This window comes from Cucurbita pepo, chromosome 14, assembly GCF_057944985.1.
Source record: "Cucurbita pepo subsp. pepo isolate OVF chromosome 14, ASM5794498v1, whole genome shotgun sequence".
NCBI lineage: Eukaryota > Viridiplantae > Streptophyta > Magnoliopsida > Cucurbitales > Cucurbitaceae > Cucurbita > Cucurbita pepo.
Window position 1 is genome coordinate 10334401 of NC_141811.1, and position 20467 is coordinate 10354867.

General features: G+C 33.9%; 2 protein-coding genes, 6 non-coding genes and 1 pseudogene across 8 annotated transcripts; 7 read left to right on the forward strand and 2 right to left on the reverse strand.

Annotated features, from left to right (window-relative positions):
• The first annotated feature begins 740 nt into the window (after nt 1–740).
• TRNAS-UGA (transfer RNA serine (anticodon UGA)) lies at nt 741–822 on the forward strand. Its single transcript has one exon. It is a non-coding gene; the product is annotated as a tRNA-Ser (tRNA).
• A 2254-nt stretch (nt 823–3076) lies between these two features.
• Nucleotides 3077–3158, forward strand: TRNAS-UGA (transfer RNA serine (anticodon UGA)). Its single transcript has one exon. It is a non-coding gene; the product is annotated as a tRNA-Ser (tRNA).
• Nucleotides 3159–3712: 554 nt separating this feature from the next.
• Nucleotides 3713–3794, forward strand: TRNAS-UGA (transfer RNA serine (anticodon UGA)). The gene has a single exon. It is a non-coding gene; the product is annotated as a tRNA-Ser (tRNA).
• Nucleotides 3795–3844: 50 nt separating this feature from the next.
• Nucleotides 3845–3926, forward strand: TRNAS-UGA (transfer RNA serine (anticodon UGA)). The gene has a single exon. It is a non-coding gene; the product is annotated as a tRNA-Ser (tRNA).
• Nucleotides 3927–4594: 668 nt separating this feature from the next.
• Nucleotides 4595–4676, forward strand: TRNAS-UGA (transfer RNA serine (anticodon UGA)). The gene has a single exon. It is a non-coding gene; the product is annotated as a tRNA-Ser (tRNA).
• Nucleotides 4677–4972: 296 nt separating this feature from the next.
• On the forward strand, nt 4973–5054 carry TRNAS-UGA (transfer RNA serine (anticodon UGA)). The gene has a single exon. It is a non-coding gene; the product is annotated as a tRNA-Ser (tRNA).
• A 788-nt stretch (nt 5055–5842) lies between these two features.
• On the reverse strand, nt 5843–6254 carry LOC147789557 (arabinogalactan protein 23 pseudogene; annotated as a pseudogene).
• A 6530-nt stretch (nt 6255–12784) lies between these two features.
• On the forward strand, nt 12785–13676 carry LOC111810823 (hydroxyproline-rich glycoprotein family protein). Its single transcript, XM_087117311.1, is given in 3 exon segments — nt 12785–12808; nt 12886–13024; nt 13027–13676. Coding segments are annotated over 3 exon segments (588 nt in total). The 3' UTR covers nt 13452–13676.
• A 39-nt stretch (nt 13677–13715) lies between these two features.
• LOC111810825 (uncharacterized) lies at nt 13716–14403 on the reverse strand. The gene has a single exon (XM_023697631.2). The coding sequence runs from the start codon at nt 14269–14271 to the stop codon at nt 13942–13944; it is 330 nt and encodes a 109-aa protein (XP_023553399.2). The 5' UTR covers nt 14272–14403; the 3' UTR covers nt 13716–13941.
• Between the last annotated feature and the right edge of the window lie 6064 nt (nt 14404–20467).

The window sequence follows — 20467 nt, forward strand, 5'->3', positions numbered from 1 at the left end:
TATGAGAGGTTAAGGAGACAGACTTCAAATATTCCCCCAATAAATCAAATCCACAATTCAATAAATTTTGAACACAATTCAACTTTTATTTTATTCGAACCTATCTATTGACTTCAAAAATTTCCTACAACATTGAGGTTGATATGTTTGAGTGGTTAAGGACACAGACTTGACATCTGTTGGGCTTCGCCCGCGCAGGTTCAAACCCTACCCAATAATCAAACCCACAATTATCTATTGACTTCAAAAATTTCAGCTCGCGCAGGTTCAAACCCTACCCAATAATCAAACCCACAATTATCTATTGACTTCAAAAATTTCCTACAACATTGAGGATGATATTGACATCTGTTGGGCTTCGCCCGCGCAGGTTCATCAAACCACAATTCAACTTTTATTCGAATCTATCAATTGACTTCAAAAATTTCTTACAGCATCGAGGTCGGTCGATATGTCCGAGAGACAGACTTGACGTTTGAGTTATTTTAGCTCGATCAAACCCACAATTCAATACATTTTAAGACAATTCAACTTTTATTCGAATCTATCTATTGACTTCAAAAATTCCTTATAGCATCAAGGTCGATATGTCTGGTTGGTTAAGGAGACAGATTTGAAATTTGTTGGACTTCGCCTGCATTAGTTCGAACCCTGTTGTTGACTTTTGATTTAATTTAGCGCGAGCAAACCTCTTTTTTCGAATCTATCTATTGACTTCAAAAATTCCTTACAGCATCAAGGTTGATATGTCCGAGAGGTTAAGGAGACAGACTTGAAATCTGTTGGGCTTCGCCCGCGCAGGTTCAAACCCTGCTGTTGACGTCCGAGTTGTTAAGGAGACAGACTTGAAATCTATTGGGCTTTGCCTGCGTAGGTTCGAACCGTCTACGTTTGATAAATTTTAGCTCGATCAAATCCACAATTCAACTTTTTTTCGAATCTATCTATTGACTTCAAAAATTCCTTACAACATTGAAGTTGATATGTCCGAGAGGTTAAGGAGACAAACTTGAAATTTGTTGGGCTTTGCCCGCGCATGTTCGAACCTTGTTTGTTGACGTTTTGAGTTATTTTAGCTTGATCAAACCCACAATTCAATACATTTTAAGACAATTCAACTTTTATTCGAATCTATCTATTGAGTTCAAAAATTTCTTTTTAGCATCGAGGTTGATATGTCTGATTGGTTAAGGAGACAGACTTAAAATCTGTTGGGCTTCGCCTGCATCGGTTCGAACCCTGTTGTTGACGTTTGATTAATTTTAGCGCGAGCAAACCTCTTTTTTCGAATCTATCGATTTCGTTCAAAAATTTCTTACAATATTGAGGTTGATATGTATGAGAGGTTAAAGAGATAGACTTGAAATTTGTTTGTCTTCACTCGTGCAGGTTTGAACCTTACTGTCGATGTTTGATTTATTTTTTAGCTCGATCAAACACACAATTCAATAAATTTTAAAACAATTGAACTTTTATTCGAATCTATCTATTAACTTCAAAAATTCCCTATAGCATCGAGGTCGATATGTCTGGTTAAGGTGACAGACTTGAAATCTGTTGGGCTTCGCCCGTGCAGGTTTGAACATTGCTGTCAACGTTTGATTTATTTTAGCTCGACCAAATTCACAATTCAATACATTTTAAAACAATTCAACTTTTATTCGAATCTATCTATTTACTTCAAAAATTACCTATAGCATCGTGGTCGATATGTCTAAGTGGTTAAGGAGACAGACTTGAAATTTGTTGGGCTTTGCCCGCGCAAGTTTGAACCCTGTTGTCGACGTTTGATTTATTTTAGCTCGATAATCAAACCCACAATTCAATAAATTTTAAAACAATTCAACTGACTTCAAAAATTCCCTACACCATTGAGGTTGATATGTCCGAGTGGTTAAGGAGACAGACTTGAAATCTGTTGGGCTTGGCCCGCACGTTCTCCCTATAGCATCAACTGTTGGGCTTGGCCCGCACGTTCTCCCTATAGCATCAAGGTTGATTTGTCGAGATAGACTTGAAATCTGTTGGGCTTGGCCCGCACGTTCTCCCTATAGCATCAAGGTTGATTTGTCTGAGTGGTTAAGGAGACAGACTTGAAATCTGTTGGGCTTGGCCCGCGCAAGCCCGCACGTTCTCCCTATAGCATCAAGGTTGATTTGTCTGAGTGGTTAAGGAGTGGTTAAGGAGTGGTTAAGGAGTGGTTAAGGAGAGACTTGAAATCTGTGTTGGGCTTGGCCCACGTGTTCTCCCTATAGCATCAAGGTTGATTTGTCTGAGTGGAAGGAAACAGATTTGAATCTATCTATTGACTTCAAAAATTTCCTATAGCATCAATGTTGATTTGTCTTTGTCGGAGTGGTTAAGGAAACAGACTTGAATCTATGGGAATAGCATCAAGGTTGATTTGTCTGTCTGGTTAAGGAAACAGACTTGAAATCTGTTGGGCTTGGCCCGGGTTTGGGCTTGGAAATCTATTGGGCTTGGCCCAAAAATTCCCTATAGCATCAAGGTTGATTTGTCTGTCTGGTTAAGGAAACAGACTTGAAATCTGTTGGGCTTGGCCCGGGTTTGGGCTTGGAAATCTATTGGGCTTGGCCCACGCAGGTTCTCCTTATAGCATCAAGGTTGATTTGTCTGAGTGGTTAAGGAAACAGACTTGAAATCTGTTGGGCGCAGGTTCTCCCTATAGCATCAAGGTTGATTTGTCTGAGTGGTTAAGGAAACAAACTTGAAATCTGTTGGGCTTGGCCCGCGCAGGTTTGCACCTTGCTCTCGATGTTTGATTTATTTTAGCTCGATGATCAAACCAACAATTCAATAAATTTTAAAACAATTCAACTTTTATTCGAATCTATCTATTGACTTCAAAAATCTCTTACAGCATCGAGGTCGATATGTCCGAGTGGTTAAGGAGACAGACTTGAAACCTGTTGGGCTTGGCCCGCACAAGTTCAAACCCTGCGTCGACGTTTGATTTATTTTAGCTCGACCAAATTCACAATTCAATAAATTTTAAAACAATTCAACTTTTATTCGAATCTATCTATTGACTTCAAAAATTTCTTATAGCATCGAGGTCGATATGTCCGAGTGGTTAAGGAGACAGACTTGAAATCTGTTGGGCTTCGCCCGTGCAGGTTCGAACCCTACTGTTGACGTTTGATTTTATGAGTTCTCAAAAATTCCCTATAGCATCGTTGTCGATATATCCGAGTGGTTAAGGAGACAGAATTGAAAGAAATTTGTTGGGCTTTGCCCGCCCTGTCGAAAACAATAAAAAATGTCCACTTTTGCCCGTGCAGGTTCGTCTTTGATTTATTTGAATCTATCTATTGAGTTAACAATAAAAAATGTCCACTTTTGCCCGTGCAGGTTCGTCTTTGATTTATTTGAATCTATCTATTGAGTTAACAATAAAAAATGTCCACTTTTGCCCGTGCAGGTTCGTCTTTGATTTATTTGAATCTATCTATTGAGTTAACAATAAAAAATGTCCACTTTTGCCCGTGCAGGTTCGTCTTTGATTTATTTGAATCTATCTATTGAGTTAACAATAAAAAATGTCCACTTTTGCCCGTGCAGGTTCGTCTTTGATTTATTTGAATCTATCTATTGAGTTAACAATAAAAAATGTCCACTTTTGCCCGTGCAGGTTCGTCTTTGATTTATTTGAATCTATCTATTGAGTTCAAAAATTTCCTACAGCATTGTTCTCGATATATCCGAGTGGTTAAGGAGACAGAATTGAAATCTGTTGGGCTTTGCCCGCGCAGGTTTGAACCCTGCTGTCGACATTTGATTTATTTTAGCTCGATGATCAAACCCACAATTCAACAGCATTGTTCTCGATATATCCGAGTGGTTAAGGAGACAGAATTGAAATCTGTTGGGCTTTGCCCGCGCAGGTTTGAACCCTGCTGTCGACATTTGATTTATTTTAGCTCGATGATCAAACCCACAATTCAACAGCATTGTTCTCGATATATCCGAGTGGTTAAGGAGACAGAATTGAAATCTAAATCTGTTGGGCTTTGCCCGCGCAGGTTTGAACCCTGCTGTCGACATTTGATTTATTTTAGCTCGATGATCAAACCCACAATTCAACTTTTAGTCGATATGTTCAGTGGTTAAAGAGACAGACTTGAAATCTGTTGGGAAATCTGTTGGGCTTGGCCCGCGAACCTGCATCGAGATGGCAAGATGAGATGCGACGTTGTATTGAGAGACCTTGGCTCGAGTAGAGACAGGGTCGAGCCGAATGAGTTGGCCTAGCGTAGAGGCAAGTCGGATGTGTCGCAGACGATTGAACATACACTCGCAGGCGGCGTGTGTGGTTGAACAAGCTTGGATTCCGCACAAGCGATGTTCGATTGGCGAAGGCAAACCTCGCCTAAGGTCCGACGAAGCCACAAAGCCGGGGCGAAAAATATATATGGGGCTTAATTCCCCTTAAGGCTGGTCGTGAGCGTGTATCGGTCACGACGCTGTTTGATTTATTTTAGCTCGATCAAACCCAAAATTTAATACATTTTAACACAATTCAACTTTTATTCGAATCAATCTATTGACCTCAAAAATTTCTTACAACGTCGTGGTCAATATGTCCGAGTGGTTAAGGAGACAGACTTGAAATTTGTTGGGCTTCGCCCGCGCAGGTTCAAACCCTACTGTCAACGTTTGATTAATTTTAGCTCGATCAAACCCAAAATTGAATACATTTTAACACAATTCAACTTTTATTCGAATCAATCTATTGAGTTCAAAAATTTCTTACAGCATCATGGTCAATATGTCCGAGTGGTTAAGGAGACAGACTTGAAATTTGTTGGGCTTCACTTGTGCAAGTTCGAATCCTGCTGTCGACGTTTGAGCTATTTTAGCTCGATCAAACCCACAATTCAATACATTTTAAAACAATTCAACTTTTATTCGAATATATCTATCGACTTCAAAAATTCCTTACAGCATCGTGGTTGATATGTCCGAGTGGTTAAGGAGACCGACTTGAAATCTGTTGGGCTTTGCCCGCGCAGGTTTGAACCCTGCTGTTGACGTTTGATTTATTTTAGTTCGATGATCAAACCCACAATTCAATAAATTTTAAAACAATTCAACTTTTATTCGAATCTATCTATTGATTTCAAAAATTCCTTACAGCATCGTGGTTGATATGTTCGAGTGGTTAAGGAGACACTTGAGATTTGTTGGGCTTTGCCCATGTAGGTTCGAATCCTATTGTCGATGTTTGATTTATTTTAGCTCGATCAAACCCCTTTTTACGAATCTAGCGATTGAGTTCAAAAATTTCCTACAACATTGAGGTTAATATGTATGAGAGGTTAGGAGACAGACTTGAAATTTATGGGTCTTCACCCAATAAATCAAACCCACAATTCAATAAACCTGAATCCTTACCAACTGCATGCATGAACAATTTCATAAGTATGTGTCCAGATAGCCCAAGACTGTCCAAAGTCTCGATCATTAGCTCTCAGTCTTCCAAACCGAGTGATTAAAGAGACTAAATTTTACAAAAATTTCCTAAAATTTAAAACGTGATTTATTTGAGTAGATAAGTTTCATTTCAAACTTTTTTTTAATATCGATAATTGTCCCAACTAGCTTGCACGCATAATCTAGATAACCCATCTTACACTACAAATTTAGATGTCAAGCCCAAATTTGGGTTGAAAATGTTTTTTAGAATTCTTTAGTCATCAGTTGAACTATACTTAAATTAATTAGTTTATCTTTGTGTTTGCATTATAAATACATAATCTCATGAGGGGATATGCTTCAAATAAATAAAAATAAAAAAATAGCTTTCATTTATGTCTCATTATGAATTGATATGACGGTGCTGAACAAAAAAAAAATTTAGAGATGTATTAAACCGTTGTCACCATCGTTATATAAACTCTTTGTTTTGCACATCATCCCATCCATCATTGCAAGTAGTAGGCAGCGACGGAGAGCAACGAAGCGCCGATGAGAGAGCCGATTGCTGGAAGGCCGACAGTGGCGGCGCTGGTTGGGCCAGGTGCAGGAGCCGACGCCTCGTTCTGAGCCACGGCGGTGGTGACGGTTGCGGCAGCGAAGAGGACGGCACAGGTGATCTTCTTCATCTCCATTGCGATTTTGAGATTTGTTTTTTGCTTTCGGTTATGGATTTGTGGCGGTATCCGGTGAAGAACTCGAGAAGGATCACCGAAAAACACCGAAAAACACCGAGAAACACCGAGAAACGCCTTCGCTTTGGAAATTGCTGCCTGATGAAATGGAGATGGAATGAATGTGATTTATAGGTGCAAATCCCAGCGATTTTCGGTGGAAGGTACGTTTCTATGGTGCTTTGATCTTGAATTGCAAAGCAATATTTAGATGACGGCGATTCGTGGCCGGGAAATTAGGGCTGAATTTGATCGATTCTTTCGGAAATCATTTTTGTTTTATTTGTTATTTAAAAGAAAAAACAAATTCATTTTTTTTTTTTTCAGGATTAAAATATATATATATTTTTTTCAAACTTTAATTGTTTATATTTTTTAGTCCTTTTAAAATCCGACAGAAACCGTTTATCTACTCTTCATAGAATATAAAGCATCGTAATGTTATTTTTTAAAAAGTCATAAATATTTTTTAAAACATTAATATAGTTCCTTTCCTAAATATTTATATTAATAATTTTTAAAAAATTCATAAATATTTTTTAAATATGAATATTAATAGTTTTCTTTTTTTTTTTTAAGATTTCAAAAAAATTTTAGGTATTACTGAAATTTTTTATAATTAAAAGTTATTTTTGAAACCTTTTTGAAATTAAGGAATATTTTTTAAATAAAATATTAACCATTACATCTGTATAATATTAATTATAAGTGTATTTATGATTTATTTTTTTAAGGTTAAAAGATATTTTTGAACTTATAAAAATATTTAAAATTTAAGAGTATTTTCTCGACATATAGAAATTTAAATTACATATATAGTACTTCAAGTAATATAATAATAAAATTTAATACTAAATCCTCAAAAACATTTTTAAATTAGAAGTTATAAATAATTATTTTCCAATATTCCAATTTGGAAATAGGGTTTAGGTACCTTCAACTAAATAATAATAATAATAAATTAAAAGTTAAATAATAATAATAATGATGATTTAGTTTTAGAATAATAAAATTTATGAGTATTTTCGAAAAAATTCAAAAATACCATTAATAATTTTTTTTCTAAAATATTTTAAAACTTTCAAATCAATTTTAAAATTATATTTCAATTTTTAAAAGTGTTTCAAAAATACCCTTAAATTTTCAAAATTTTTATTAATATTCTTAATACTTTTTAAAAATTCTTTAAACTTTTTTTAAAATTTTAAAAAAATATATCCTTATTATTAGTAACACGTTTAAAAAATATTCGTATTTAAAAAATGTATATCATAAATATGATTTTTCATATTTTCATAAGAGAAAACTTATAGCAATAAAAAAAAAAAACAAAATAAATCTTAAAAAAAAAATTAAAATAGTAATTTAACGATAGGATTTCCATCATTCCATTTTTCACTCCTCACTTTCTTTTAATTATTTGATTTTTTTTTTTTTTTTTTTTTTTTTTTTTTTTTTTTTAATCTTATCTTGGATTTGAAAATTTTAAAAATAATCTTATCTTGGATTTGATTTTAAAATTTTCACGCCTCTTGGTAAATTGGAGATACTATTTAGGTTGACTTTAATATTACATAATTACAAGCATAGTACAAAATATATATTATAAAATAATAAATTATTACCTTATATTATTTACACGCTCACCTTGTCGAAAACTAATAGAAAGAATGGAGCGTGTATTATATCATGGAGTACGTGTTTGTACCAAACATATTGAGAAATTATCTCATGTTCGTGACATCTAATATGCATGAGGTCTCATAGTTTCAAATCTTCATACATGGTTACGATGCACATCATACATGACATTTCTTTCGCGGTTATCATACATGGTTCAACGATGTTTCATAGGCATAACTGAACATGGTACCATAACATACATGGCATTACATACTGAAAGTACATGCATAATAACATCAGAAAATGACACATAAATTGGTCATAGAGCATGTGTCATTCATACATCACTTAAGTCATCCAACTAAACTCGAAAGTGCTCTAATAATTAGTTTACTTACTTGGTTGACCTAAGTCAGAATCGCTTAAATATCATTGGTGTTAGCTTGATCTTGCTCCTTGAAATTCAACTCAACCTATGGAGTGCTACAAGTTCGTAACCGAACAATTTTTTAAAACTAATTCCCTAATGACATTAACTCATCAAACCAAAATGCTTAAAATTGTAGCATCAGGCATACTAGCCTTAAACACTCTTAAATATGTCAAAAATGACTCAAGAACAGCAAAATGGTAAGATGACGTCCAACAATTAGAGGCGGCTCGGGCACATGCACCGCACGTGAGAGAGAGGCGCGAGGGAAGTGGGGTCATAGCTTGGGTCGACGTGTGGGTCACTAGCATTGGTGCATGAGCTGGAGGTCTACTAGGTCACATCTGGGTTATTATTATAAATAGTAACTTTCAATTTTTAGGTTCGATCTCATTTAGACATGGTCTCAAATTCATTCATGTATATTATCTTTACGCACCTGTCATAATTTTATTTATTTATTTGTTCATTTTTGTTTTAATGAAAAATCTTCCATGATAATTTTAAGGAAAAAAAAAAAGAAAAGAAAAGAAAAGAATATTGAAGGATCCCTTGTAGCGTAAAACTTTTTAATATTCTTTTTAATCATGCACCGTGGAAGAATGGTCCTTATTCTTCCTTGAACGAGTTTTAGAAAAAAAAAATCTTAAAAAATATTTAGATAATTCATTTTTTAGATTGAATTTAAAAAAAATATATATATTTAATAAATTATATAAATATTTAATTATATGTCTAATAAATTCCTAACATAAAAAACTGTCCAAATCTTTTAAACTTTAGATTATCCTAAAATATTGAATATATCCCTACTTTGTTTGGGAGGGAGGGCAGAGTTTTTTTTTTTTTTTGGTTTTTTGATGTTGTCAAAGAGTTGAACCATGGTTTTTTCGTCAATTGAACAATGAAAATAAATGGCTAGTGCCTAATCGAATTGATCGAGTCTTTGTAAGAACAAGGTTCAAATCTACTGTTAGGATGCCTCAGCTACTACTTACAGACACTTATCACGATATGACTTCTCTTGAATTCTCAAAACTTCTGTCGCTACATACCAGCCGGCAGCTGATCAACTTTATAAATTCAAAATTTTATATAATATAATTTTACCCTTTTAAATTTATATTTAGTAGACATGTGAATTAAAAAAAAAAAATCGAAATTAAATTTATAAAAATTAAGATTTTATAATATTGGTTTAGTGTGAACTCAGTTCCTAAGTTAATTTTGCAAACTTTTTTCTTAAATTCTAAAAAAATATGTCACGGTCCTACAATTTTTACTACGTAACATTGTGATTTTGACACGCTCACGACCAGCCTTCATGGGAATTAAGCCCCATGTATATATTTTTCGCCCCGCTTTATGGCTTCGTCTGACCTTAGGCAAGGTTTGTCTTCACCAATCGAACATCGTTTGTGCGGAATCCAAACTTGTTCAATCACACAAGCTGCCTGTACGTGTATGTATGTTTAATAGTCTGCGACACATCCGACTTGTCCCTATAAGTTCAAAAACCAAATAGACAGAATTATAGACGGTCGGTAAAGTGGGTAGTGGAAAGAAAAGGGGTGTTGTGGTAAATTATGAGTTTATAAAAGGACTAAAGAAAAAGAGAGAGAGAGATACCCATTTTTCTCCCATTTCAAAGAAGACAGAAGAAAACGCGATTTGAGGGTGAGGTTCAGAGAATCGGTGCAGAGAGACAAAGAGAATTGATCGGGAATCAGAAAAAACGGAATTAGAAGCAAAAATCGAGTTGGTGTTCATCGTGTTCATCTTGTTCATTGATTTTGATCCATGGAGATTCCCAGGAAAGTAGCGAAGTTCAGATTCCACATTGTAGCAGCCCTAATCCTATCCCTAATTCTCTTCTCCCTCCTCCTCCTCGCCCCCAAATTCCTCTCCCTCCTCGCCTTCTTCTGGCCTCTCCTCCTCTCCACCGCCCTCTTCCTCCTCGCCGTCCTCCTCTTCACCAACACCTCCCTTCCTCTGCCCGATAAAGCCGCCGAAGGCCTCCTCAACTATGTCGCCGGCCACCCCGACCACCACCTCGACGCCGATTAATCACACGGTCATTACTCTACCGCTTTTCTACTCGATTCCGCCCTATTTCACGCCGATCTGAATGTCATCAACATGCTTCTCATTTCTACTGTTTTTTTCCCCTTTCTTTGGATCGATTACTGGTAGTGTGTAGATGAAATCGCTATGTGTTTCTTGTTTCTGCTGCTTATGAATTTCAGTTGTTGATCTCATGAATTTGAGCTTGAATCTGGAAATTTCTTTTTGGCTAAGATCGACTGAATCGAGTGGGAGAGTGAAAGGGGAAATTTTATCTGTTTTTTTTTTTTTTTTTAATTTATTTTTAAAACTAAAACACGTGTTCGCTACTGATAGGTTGATTGTAAAGCATTTATAAATAAATATTGTATTTTTATAAAGAATTTAAAAAGAAATTTATGAGTGTTTTATAATTTAATGTTCTTTTGGAGGTTATTATGTTGGGGTTTTTGTGGGGTCCAAAAACCATTCATTATTTAATGCACCGTTAATAAAAATATGTAGATATTTAATTTTGCAAAAACAAAAATAATAAAATAAAAAATAAAATGTTTGAATTTTGTACTCAAAATTTTCAATTTTAATCCCTCATGAACACGACTCTCCACAACTCATGGTTTTACTTTGGGCTTTCCAAAAAGTCTCACTCCAACGGAGAGAAGGTGGGACGTTCATCATCCACCTACACCAACACCTCCACCTCCCGCCTTCGAGGAGGCTCAATTTCTTTTCTTTTGGAGTCCAATCTATTGACACGACTAAGTTTAGAACATGACTCTGATATCATGTTAGATGAACACGACTCTTCACAATGGTATGATATTGTCCACTTTGAGTATAAGCTCTCATGTTTTACTTTAAGCTTCCTCAAAAGCCCTCACTCCAATGGAGAGAGTATTCTTTGATTATAAACGTATAATCATTCTCTAAATTAGCGAGGGACTTTCATCATCCACCAACTCCAACAATTTTAACTATAAATAATCTTATAAAATTCGATACAAATTTCATAATATAATTATAAATTTAAATTTTAACTTGTTGGTTGAGAGTATATATTTTCATAAATTAAAGTTATGATTATTTTAATATTCTAAAATTAAATTAAATAAAGAAAATTGTCAGGTTTAATGGTATTGAAATTCAAGTTATAAAAAATGTTCAAATTTAACCCTAAAATATCTTATTTTTTAAGTACAAGATAAAATTAATAATAATTATTATTAAAAAAAAAGTTTTATGTACGAAAAGGCATATAATTAGATGATAAGAAGAATATTATCATGGGGCTATAATAATGTTGCATTTATTATCTGTTATTATATTATTAAGATTATTTCTTTAATTTCGCCTAAATATTAGGGAGAAATTTAAGAAAATAGGGTTTTTTTTTTTTTTTTTTTTTTATAAATAATTATATCAATTTAAAACATTTGGAGAAAATAATTTTATTTATATAATTTTGAGGAAACGAGTGAAAATAGCTGTAAATCATTAACAAACAATATAAATTGCTTCATTTGTACGAGTCTAAAACAAACAATATTTGCTAACGATGGGTTTAGACTGTTACAAATGGTATTAGAGCTACACACCAGCCGATGTGTCAGCAAGGACGTTGGCCCCCAAGAGAGGTAGATTGTGAGATCCCACGTCAATTGAGGAGGAGAACAAAATATTCCTTATAAGAGTGTGAAAACCTCTCCCTAGCATACGTGTTTTTAAAACTGTGAGACTGAAGTCAATATGTAACAGACCAAATCGGACAATACTATTAGCGGTATGCTTGGGCTATTACAAAAGGTGAATGACTCTAATCGGAGTAGCGCTAGATCCTCTTTAGCGCAGACACATTTAAAAAACTGTAAGGCTAACGACGATATGTAACAGGCCAAAGTAGACAATATCTACTAACAGTAGGCTTGGACTATTACATCTCTGGTGAGGTCTTTGAGAGCTAAATCAAGGAGGATCGGTCATTGAACACGCAATGGGCATGACTTATCAAGCTAGGTATTAAACAAGTCAAGTCATGTATCCTTCCTCTATTTACTACCCTAACTCGAAGTCATGTTGTCATGCTACGTAATGATAATGATCATAGGATAGTGAGAACATGAATAAATATAAATTCATCTCAATCGAGAGATGTGATACTACTCTAACTCAACTCAACATTATAACTCTGTCAGTCACTCAACTATTGCAATCGACGATGATCTGACCGTGCCTACAAAAGGTTGATTTTTTAATGTTTTTTTTTTTTCAAAAAGGAAGAAAATGAGAGAAAAAAATCCCATCTGATCTGACATCTCTAATAATTACATAATCAATCAATCACGGGATCTTTCTATTTGAGTTTCCAAATGAGAATATTTGAAAGAGAAAAAAATCAGGACAAATTGAAGCTAAAGGTCAACTTAAGGAAGATAAACAGAGTACACAGCCCTCTCTTTATTCCCCATAACCCTTCAACAATCTCCATTGATCAGCTTCAATGGATCATTCCATAGCAGAAATGGTTCACTCCATAAACAGACACCCTTTTCTTTGTTTTTCCTGTTCTTCTAAACCTAAAACATTCTCACTTTGTTGCAGAGTTGTGTTCTTAGTGCAAGTGTTCAATGTGAAGCATGCACAGCAAAAGTCCAAGAGATTCTACAGAACATCTATGGTTTCTCTCTTTACCTCATTGTTCTTCATGTTCTTCATTGCTCTTCATTGTTCTTCATTGTTTTTGATTCCCAGGTATTTACACCATCACAATGGATTCAGTTGATGGGTCAGTCAGAATCTGTGGAAGAGTGAATCCAAGAACATTCCTGAAAGTGATTGAAAAGTCAGGCAAACATGCAGAGGTTAAAAGTATAAGATTTGACGGTGAAGCTGGAGATAGAAGATATTACCCTTATGGAGATGATCCCATTCATCATCCTTACCAGAATTCCCAATCTCGCTGGTTTGACACAGCTTACCCCCACCAACCACCGCTGCCGCCGCAGCCATACCCTTGGCAGTTCATGCTGCCACAGCCACAGCCACAGCCGCAGCCTGTCCCATGGTCAATGATAGGGCCGGGCGGGCCACCTGGTAATCCAGCCCCTGAGGAACCCAGCCAAGATAATAACTGTTGGATGATGGAAGTCCCACATCGACTAATTTAGGGAATGATCATGAGTTTATAAGTGAGGAATACTAACTCCATTGGTATGAGGCCTTTTGGGGAAGCCCAAAGCAAAGCCATGAGAGCTTATGCTCGAAGTGGACAATATCATACCATTGTGGAGAGTCGTGTTCGTGTACAATTATGTGAGAGACTATGAATGGACACTACATTCATAGCTTCACTTGTTTTCTTGAAGAACACACCAAATTCTCCCTGTTTCTTTTACTAGATTATACTTGTTTTGCAAAGAAAAATCATGGACTCAGTAGAAAAGGGTGATTAATATACCATTATATGTAACTAGTTTTTTACAAGATGCACCAAAATCCCACCAAGATCAGTACATACAGCCAAACAAAGACACAGCTACTAATATCTCTGCATCTTAAATTAACATCACATCCATAAAGTAGCTATACAAACAGCAAACATCAAAAGTTAGCTAGTTTTTTCATTGGGGACTTTCATCAAACACCTGGTGGGCAAACTCAAAGTTGATCAGGCCACAAGAACGTGCCAATAGCGAATGCCCTTTTCTCCTCAAGGGTACCTTCAAAACGGAGTCCATATTGTTTCAGAAGCAAATCCAATTTACCTTCTTCCATTCTCTCATAATCCGCCTTCGTGTACCTGGGATAATGGAGCGGCATTTGAAACCCACGTTCAAAATTCAAACCTCCATAAAAACAATCTTCCGCCTCCTGCACTTGCTCCACGTTCTTGATTCCTTCTCCCGCCTCGTTCTGATTGTGTTGTTGCTTCTCTGTAAGCCCTAGAACTTGAGTAAAAGCGGAATTCAGAATCCATTTCAACCCCATTTTCGAGGGAAGAATAAGGAGATGAAAGGTTTTTGTTGTTCTTTGTTCTTGTTTCACCTGGCTTGGCGGTGCAGAAAACAGAGCAATTCCAAGTATATATATAGGGCGTTGGATTGATGGGAATTCATGGAATTTTCTTGCGGAAAAAGGCAAACAATCGTTACCAATTGAGTGGGTTAAATGCCATTTGGTGCTAGAAGTTTCTTGGAGTGGGTATTGGAGAAGCCACGTTTGCCCATTGTTTTGTGCTACCTTATGAATCTATCCCATCGGCCCATTGATATACACAGATATTTATTTCTGGTTTCAACTCTCATTATGCCACCCAAATGTTTCATGAATCTTCCAAAAAAAAAAACAAAAAAATATTAATATTACCATTTCAAAATATGGTTTAATATATTAAACCATTTTAAATTTGAATAACACCCGATCGTTGTTTCGTAAATTAGCGTATTTGTTAAGGTTAGGGTGTTCGTAGTTAAGTTGACACGACTAAGGTCGATTGTTAGATGAACACGACTCTCCACAATAATATGATATTGTCCACTTTTAGTATAAACTCTGGTGAGTTTGCTCTAGGCTTCTCCAAAAGTCCTCCCGCCAAGGGAGAGTCTATTCTTTCATTTTCTAAATTAGTCGGGGCTTTCATCATCCAACAAATATATTTTTTAGACCAAATTCAATTATTGAATTTTTTGAGTTGGGTGGGTTCAAATTATTTCAACTCATTTATTCAAAATTTTGTTTTTTTTTTTTAATTATTTGGTAGAAAATCATTTATTTATTTTCAAACATTAATTTTTACAACTCAATTTCAATATATATTTAAAATAATTTAAATTAAAAATAGTGGAAAAATATATAATTATAAAATTAAATAATAATAATAATTTATATATATATATATATATATATATGATCTTAGTATATTCTAAAATTAATAATAGATTTAGGTCAATTCCATTTAATTTAATTAATTTGAGAAAATACATGAACCCAACTTAATCGTAAAGTTTTCATTTATTTGAACTTAATTAAACCCAAATTCATAACTCAATCCGACCGACTTCAATTGCATGTATGGAAAAATTTCTAGACTTCCTCTTCATTTTCTCTCTCTCCAAAGTTTGGTCTCACATTAATAATAAATATTTTAGCGCGTTTATTTATTACTTTTTATATTTTATAATATTTTTTAAAAGAATTTATAGACATTTTCATAAAAACGAGATTTCAATATTTTTTTCTACTAATATGAAATAAGTTACTTCAAAATTTTTTAAAAAAAAAATCCTGCAAAATATTATTGTTTTAGAAATAATATTTTTACGAAAAGAAAATATCATTCAATTTAATATTATAAATATTTTTTCAAAGAAAAGGACAAAAGTTCACCACGTGTCGTTTCTGCAGATATACACTTGTCATATATGGATTGGACGAGTAATAATCAGGCCCACGTCACCTGCCAAATTGTTTTGCCTATATTTTTTCTTTTTTTTTAATTTTAAATAGAGTGATTTAAAAGCTGTTGAAATGGTGGATTCAACTCAATTTATTATTATTAAAATATTAATTAATTATTTTGAGATCGAACACTTAGTTTTGGGGCTCGAGTCGAGTCTTCTTTAATCTCAATATTATAAATAGTTCACTCTATGTCCGGTGGAGTAACTCTGATATGGAAATCATTACAAAAGGAGTAAGATTTGGATTAGCTTGTTAATCGAATATCTCAAGGCAAGAATATTTGTTTGAGATTTCAATAACTCCACAAACAAGATTGATCATGTCGAGCTTGAATGATTCTACATGCAACCTAAACTACATAGAATTGTAAAGAAACTTAGTCATTGGCGAAAGAAAAACACAAATGTTTCTTTTACTACCTTACTTGCAAATACAACATACATGGCTTTATATAGTCTCAAAATTAAACCATTAAAGATATTCCAAGAGTTCTAACATTTTTAGTGTGACCTAAATAACTAAAAGTAAATAAAAATTCTTCAAATATATTAACGAAATAAATAACATTCTTACTTCATTCTTGTTCAATGTGGCATGAATTGAAAAATCTTTTGATAATTTCAACAGCATTTTCTTTGCATTATTGAAATATATTGTATGATTGATGTCTATTGGTTCATACCATTGTTCATATCAAACTCGAAGTTCAATTAACGTTTTAGTAACAGAATATTTTAATTTCATTACTATTAATATTTAGCGATAGAATATACAAACCCGTCTTTTAAGAACAAAATAAGCGGTATTAGTAACAAGAAAAACAGTTTTATCATATTTGATTTACGGCGACACATGAGTGACAAATCTTTATCGATATCTAAATTTTTTTTAGTAATATTTCTATTATTATTTATGACATTATAGTTACGTGGTAATGAAGCACTTTTCTTGTAGGGAAAGGTTTTAGGCCTAAAATGGAAGGAGGAGGAGGAAAAAGGAAAGTTGTGTGCATTTGATGTGCTTTGTTTTTGTTTGTTTGTTGTCTTTTTTTAGGAACCTTGATGTGTTTGTTTTGATGTTGAACATCAAGTTTAAGAATCTTGTTTTGTTCCGTTCTTTTTTGTGTTTTTGTTCGTGTATTTTTATAGGTATGATATTATACGTTTAACATAGACGTATGAATAAGGCACGAAATCCTCGCTTAAACGAGGAATAGGTGAGAGGGAGGGAAATTTTGTATGTTTATAGAGACGTTTGAATAAGGCACGAAATCTTCATTTAAACCGGGAATAGGAGAAGGAGAGCGGAAATTTTTTCTGCTCATTAGCTAAACGAGACGGGGAACAACGATTATATTTTTTGTTTTCGTCCCTGCCCAGATTTTACATTGTTGTGCTTTAACATATATCAAAACTCGTGCCTCCAATGAACCCACGACCATACCTGAAGTCCTATACTTCAACAAACCCTTAGACCTCACTTGTAAGAAAAGGAAACACGAAATGTCGAGGGAAAAGGATGGAAGACGAACGGTTTTGTCTTGTTGGATATAAACGTCGGCGAAATAGAGATCTTAGATCTAGCAAACGATAGACGAGCAAACATGTAGAGAATTAATACGACCGTTGTTCTGGAAAGATGAGGGCGAGATCAACGAGTTTAGTATGGTTTCAGAATGTGTAATAACAACATCCGTTTAAGAAAAACGTTTTCCACTTCACAATCATTGTGATGGGCTGGGCTTTAGTTTTTAGCTCTTAGCCTCAAACTTGTAGCTTATTTGAGAGTCCAACATTGCCTTTTGAGGCCCAAAATGCCCCAACACCACGGCTATTTTTGTTCGAGCTCAACATAATTTAAACTCTTAGATTTCTTGATCGAGAAGATGTACTTTAATCACATTTGAGTTATGTTCAAATTGATCTAAACAAATAAATGTTTTTGTAAATAATTTAAGCAAATTTAGGATTTTTCTTAAAAAAACAATAAATACAATAGATGTGAACCAAACATATTTGACCAATTTGAACCTATTTCAATTCGTAAATAAATAAATAAATATATATATATATAACCAAAGGATTAGAGGTTCTAGTTCTCCCACCCTCTCGTTGAACTCAAATATGTTCAAATTGATATATATATATATAACCAAAAGATTAGAGGTTTTAGTTATCTGACTAAAAGATTAAAGGCTCTAGTTCTCCCATGGTGTCTATATATATATATGACCGAAGGATTAGAGGTTATAGTTCTCCCACGGTGTCTATATATATATATATATATGACCGAAGAATTAGAGGTTATAGTTTTCCCACCCTCTGTCTCGTTAAACTCAAATGCTTAACTATATACTCTGGACTAATGGGTCAAATGTTCGAATTCCGTTGAATTAAAAAAAGAAAACGAAATATGGAGTACACATCTTTTTTTAAACCATATATCTATGTGATTTCTACATTAATTTTTTAAACAATTTATTTAAAAAAAATTGTCCTAATTTTCTAAAGAAAAAAAAAAAAGTCCAAATTGTTGAATGTGAAGCGAATATTCCTAGACACGAAGTTAGTGATATCTATATCCATCTATCTATATATATATATAAAATTAATTAATTAATTGAAAAATAAAAAATAAAAAGTAAAAAGCAAACGACAAAAAGTGGACCAAAACTAAACTAAAAAAATAATTAAAAAGTCGGGAAAAACATTTTGCACGGAAATTCAACTTTTATCAATTTGTGTTTTGCCATGTATATCTTCCACTAAAAAAAAACCTTTTTTTTTTTTTTTTTTTTTATATTCTATTAACTTTATTTTAATCTTTAATTTTTTTTTATGAAAATAAATTAAAATACGCTTTATTTATTTATTATTTGAACTCAAATTTATGAAATCATGTCTCCAATTTCAAAATAAATATAATGTAAATAATCGGACGAAGAAAACACGTAAATTTAATGTAATGAATAACTATTAGTGTCATAGATAATTAAGCATGTTCATACTTTAGTCTTGTTTAGAAAAACCCGTGTCGTGCTATAGCGTTCTTGATCAACGTGTTTTTTTTCGTTGAGAGTGAAAATAGGTGGTTGATGACAAATTTTATTTTTCCGGAAAAAGAAGTCAGGAATTGGGTAGAATTGACGTCGAAGATGAGTTTTGTAGAAGGAATGACAAATGGCCGAACGAACAAGGGGTGAAATTAAATGGCTATAGATGAACGGAAAAGGGGCGAAAAAATGATTTTGTAATTATTGGGTTCCTAAAACTAGTAATTTTCTTAATTAAGTATTTTTCTTATTTTTAATAAAATAATTTATTATTTTATATGGTTTATAAAAAACCAAATATTCACCCACCTTATTCTTTGTTGAGACCAATGGAGAAGACACTCTGGATTGGGACGATAAACGAAGTAGAGTGGAGAAGTATATTTATAACAGATGGTAGTCAATTTATTCCTAAAATTTCTCAACATTTTTTCTAAAATACCTAAATCATTTTCTTAAATTTATTCTTAAAATCCTAAATCTCGCTAGCACATATGGTCTTCTTTGAACTTTTCCTTCAAGGTTGGAGAGGTTTCCACACCAAGAAGGTTTCATTCTCCTCCCCAATTGATGTGGGATCTAACAATCCACCCATTTGGAGCCAGCGTCCTTGCTGACACACCACCTTATGTCTACCTCCGTTCAGGGCTCAGCCTCTCGCTGGCAGTGTCTGGCTTGGATACTATGTGTAATAACTCAAACCCACCGTTAACAAATATTGTCTTATTTTGACTTTCCCTCTTGGGCTTCCCCTCGAAGTTTTTAAAACGTAATCTGCTAGAGAGAGGTTTCCACACCCTTTAAAGAATATTTCGTTCTTCTCCTCAACAGGGATCTCACAGGTAAACTTGAGCAGTATGTGCCCTATCTTAATAACACTTTTATAATTATTATAAATGATTTGATCCAAATTGTTCTGTTTCATGTACAATAAATTTGTACGAGAGTGAACAAAAAAATATTTAAATATTATATAGATATTCCTTATATTTTTCATAATCTAAAAAGAGTGGGCCATTTGACGGTAGTTCCCAAAAAGGTGAAAATTGAGATATAAAAAGACTTTGCTGAGTCCTACTTGACTCGGAAAAATAAATAAATAAATAAATAAATAAAATAAATAAAGATTTTTTTTTTCTTTTTTTCTTTTTGCCAAAAAGTTAAATGATTTATTCAATTTAAGAACCAATAGAAAATTTGGAAGCCAAGTCATCAAGGCCACCATCTTTTGTTATTTGCCTAGTCACATCCCAAAGTTACCAAAAAGTATATACTTCGGAGTTCGAAAAACGAATAACTGACTCGAGATCGTCATTGGATGTTGTGGATGAACTCAAGTTTCATACGTTGCTGACTGTCACAATCACACTTTTCTTAGTAGTGGACTTTTGTGATTGTGCAGCACGTACTCCTAATACTGAGTGAGTCAAGCCAATTTGGATTCGCGTTGTCTACGGCAAAACAACGTATGCTCGAGCCTCTGGCCTTGTTTTGAGAAGAAGATTTTAGAAAATGGGAAAAGATAAATTTTCGAAAGCGAGTTTGAGAGTAATGTTATTAACTATAAACAAAAAGCAACACGCGCCGTTATTTGCCTAGTCACATCCCAAAGTTACCAAAAAGTATATACTTCGGAGTTCGGAAAACGAATAACTGACTCGAGATCGTCAT

Excerpts from the sequence above, each read along its gene's own strand:
- LOC111810825 (XM_023697631.2), bottom strand. The coding sequence starts at position 14,271 with ATGGGGTTGAAATGGATTCTGAATTCCGCTTTTACTCAAGTTCTAGGG.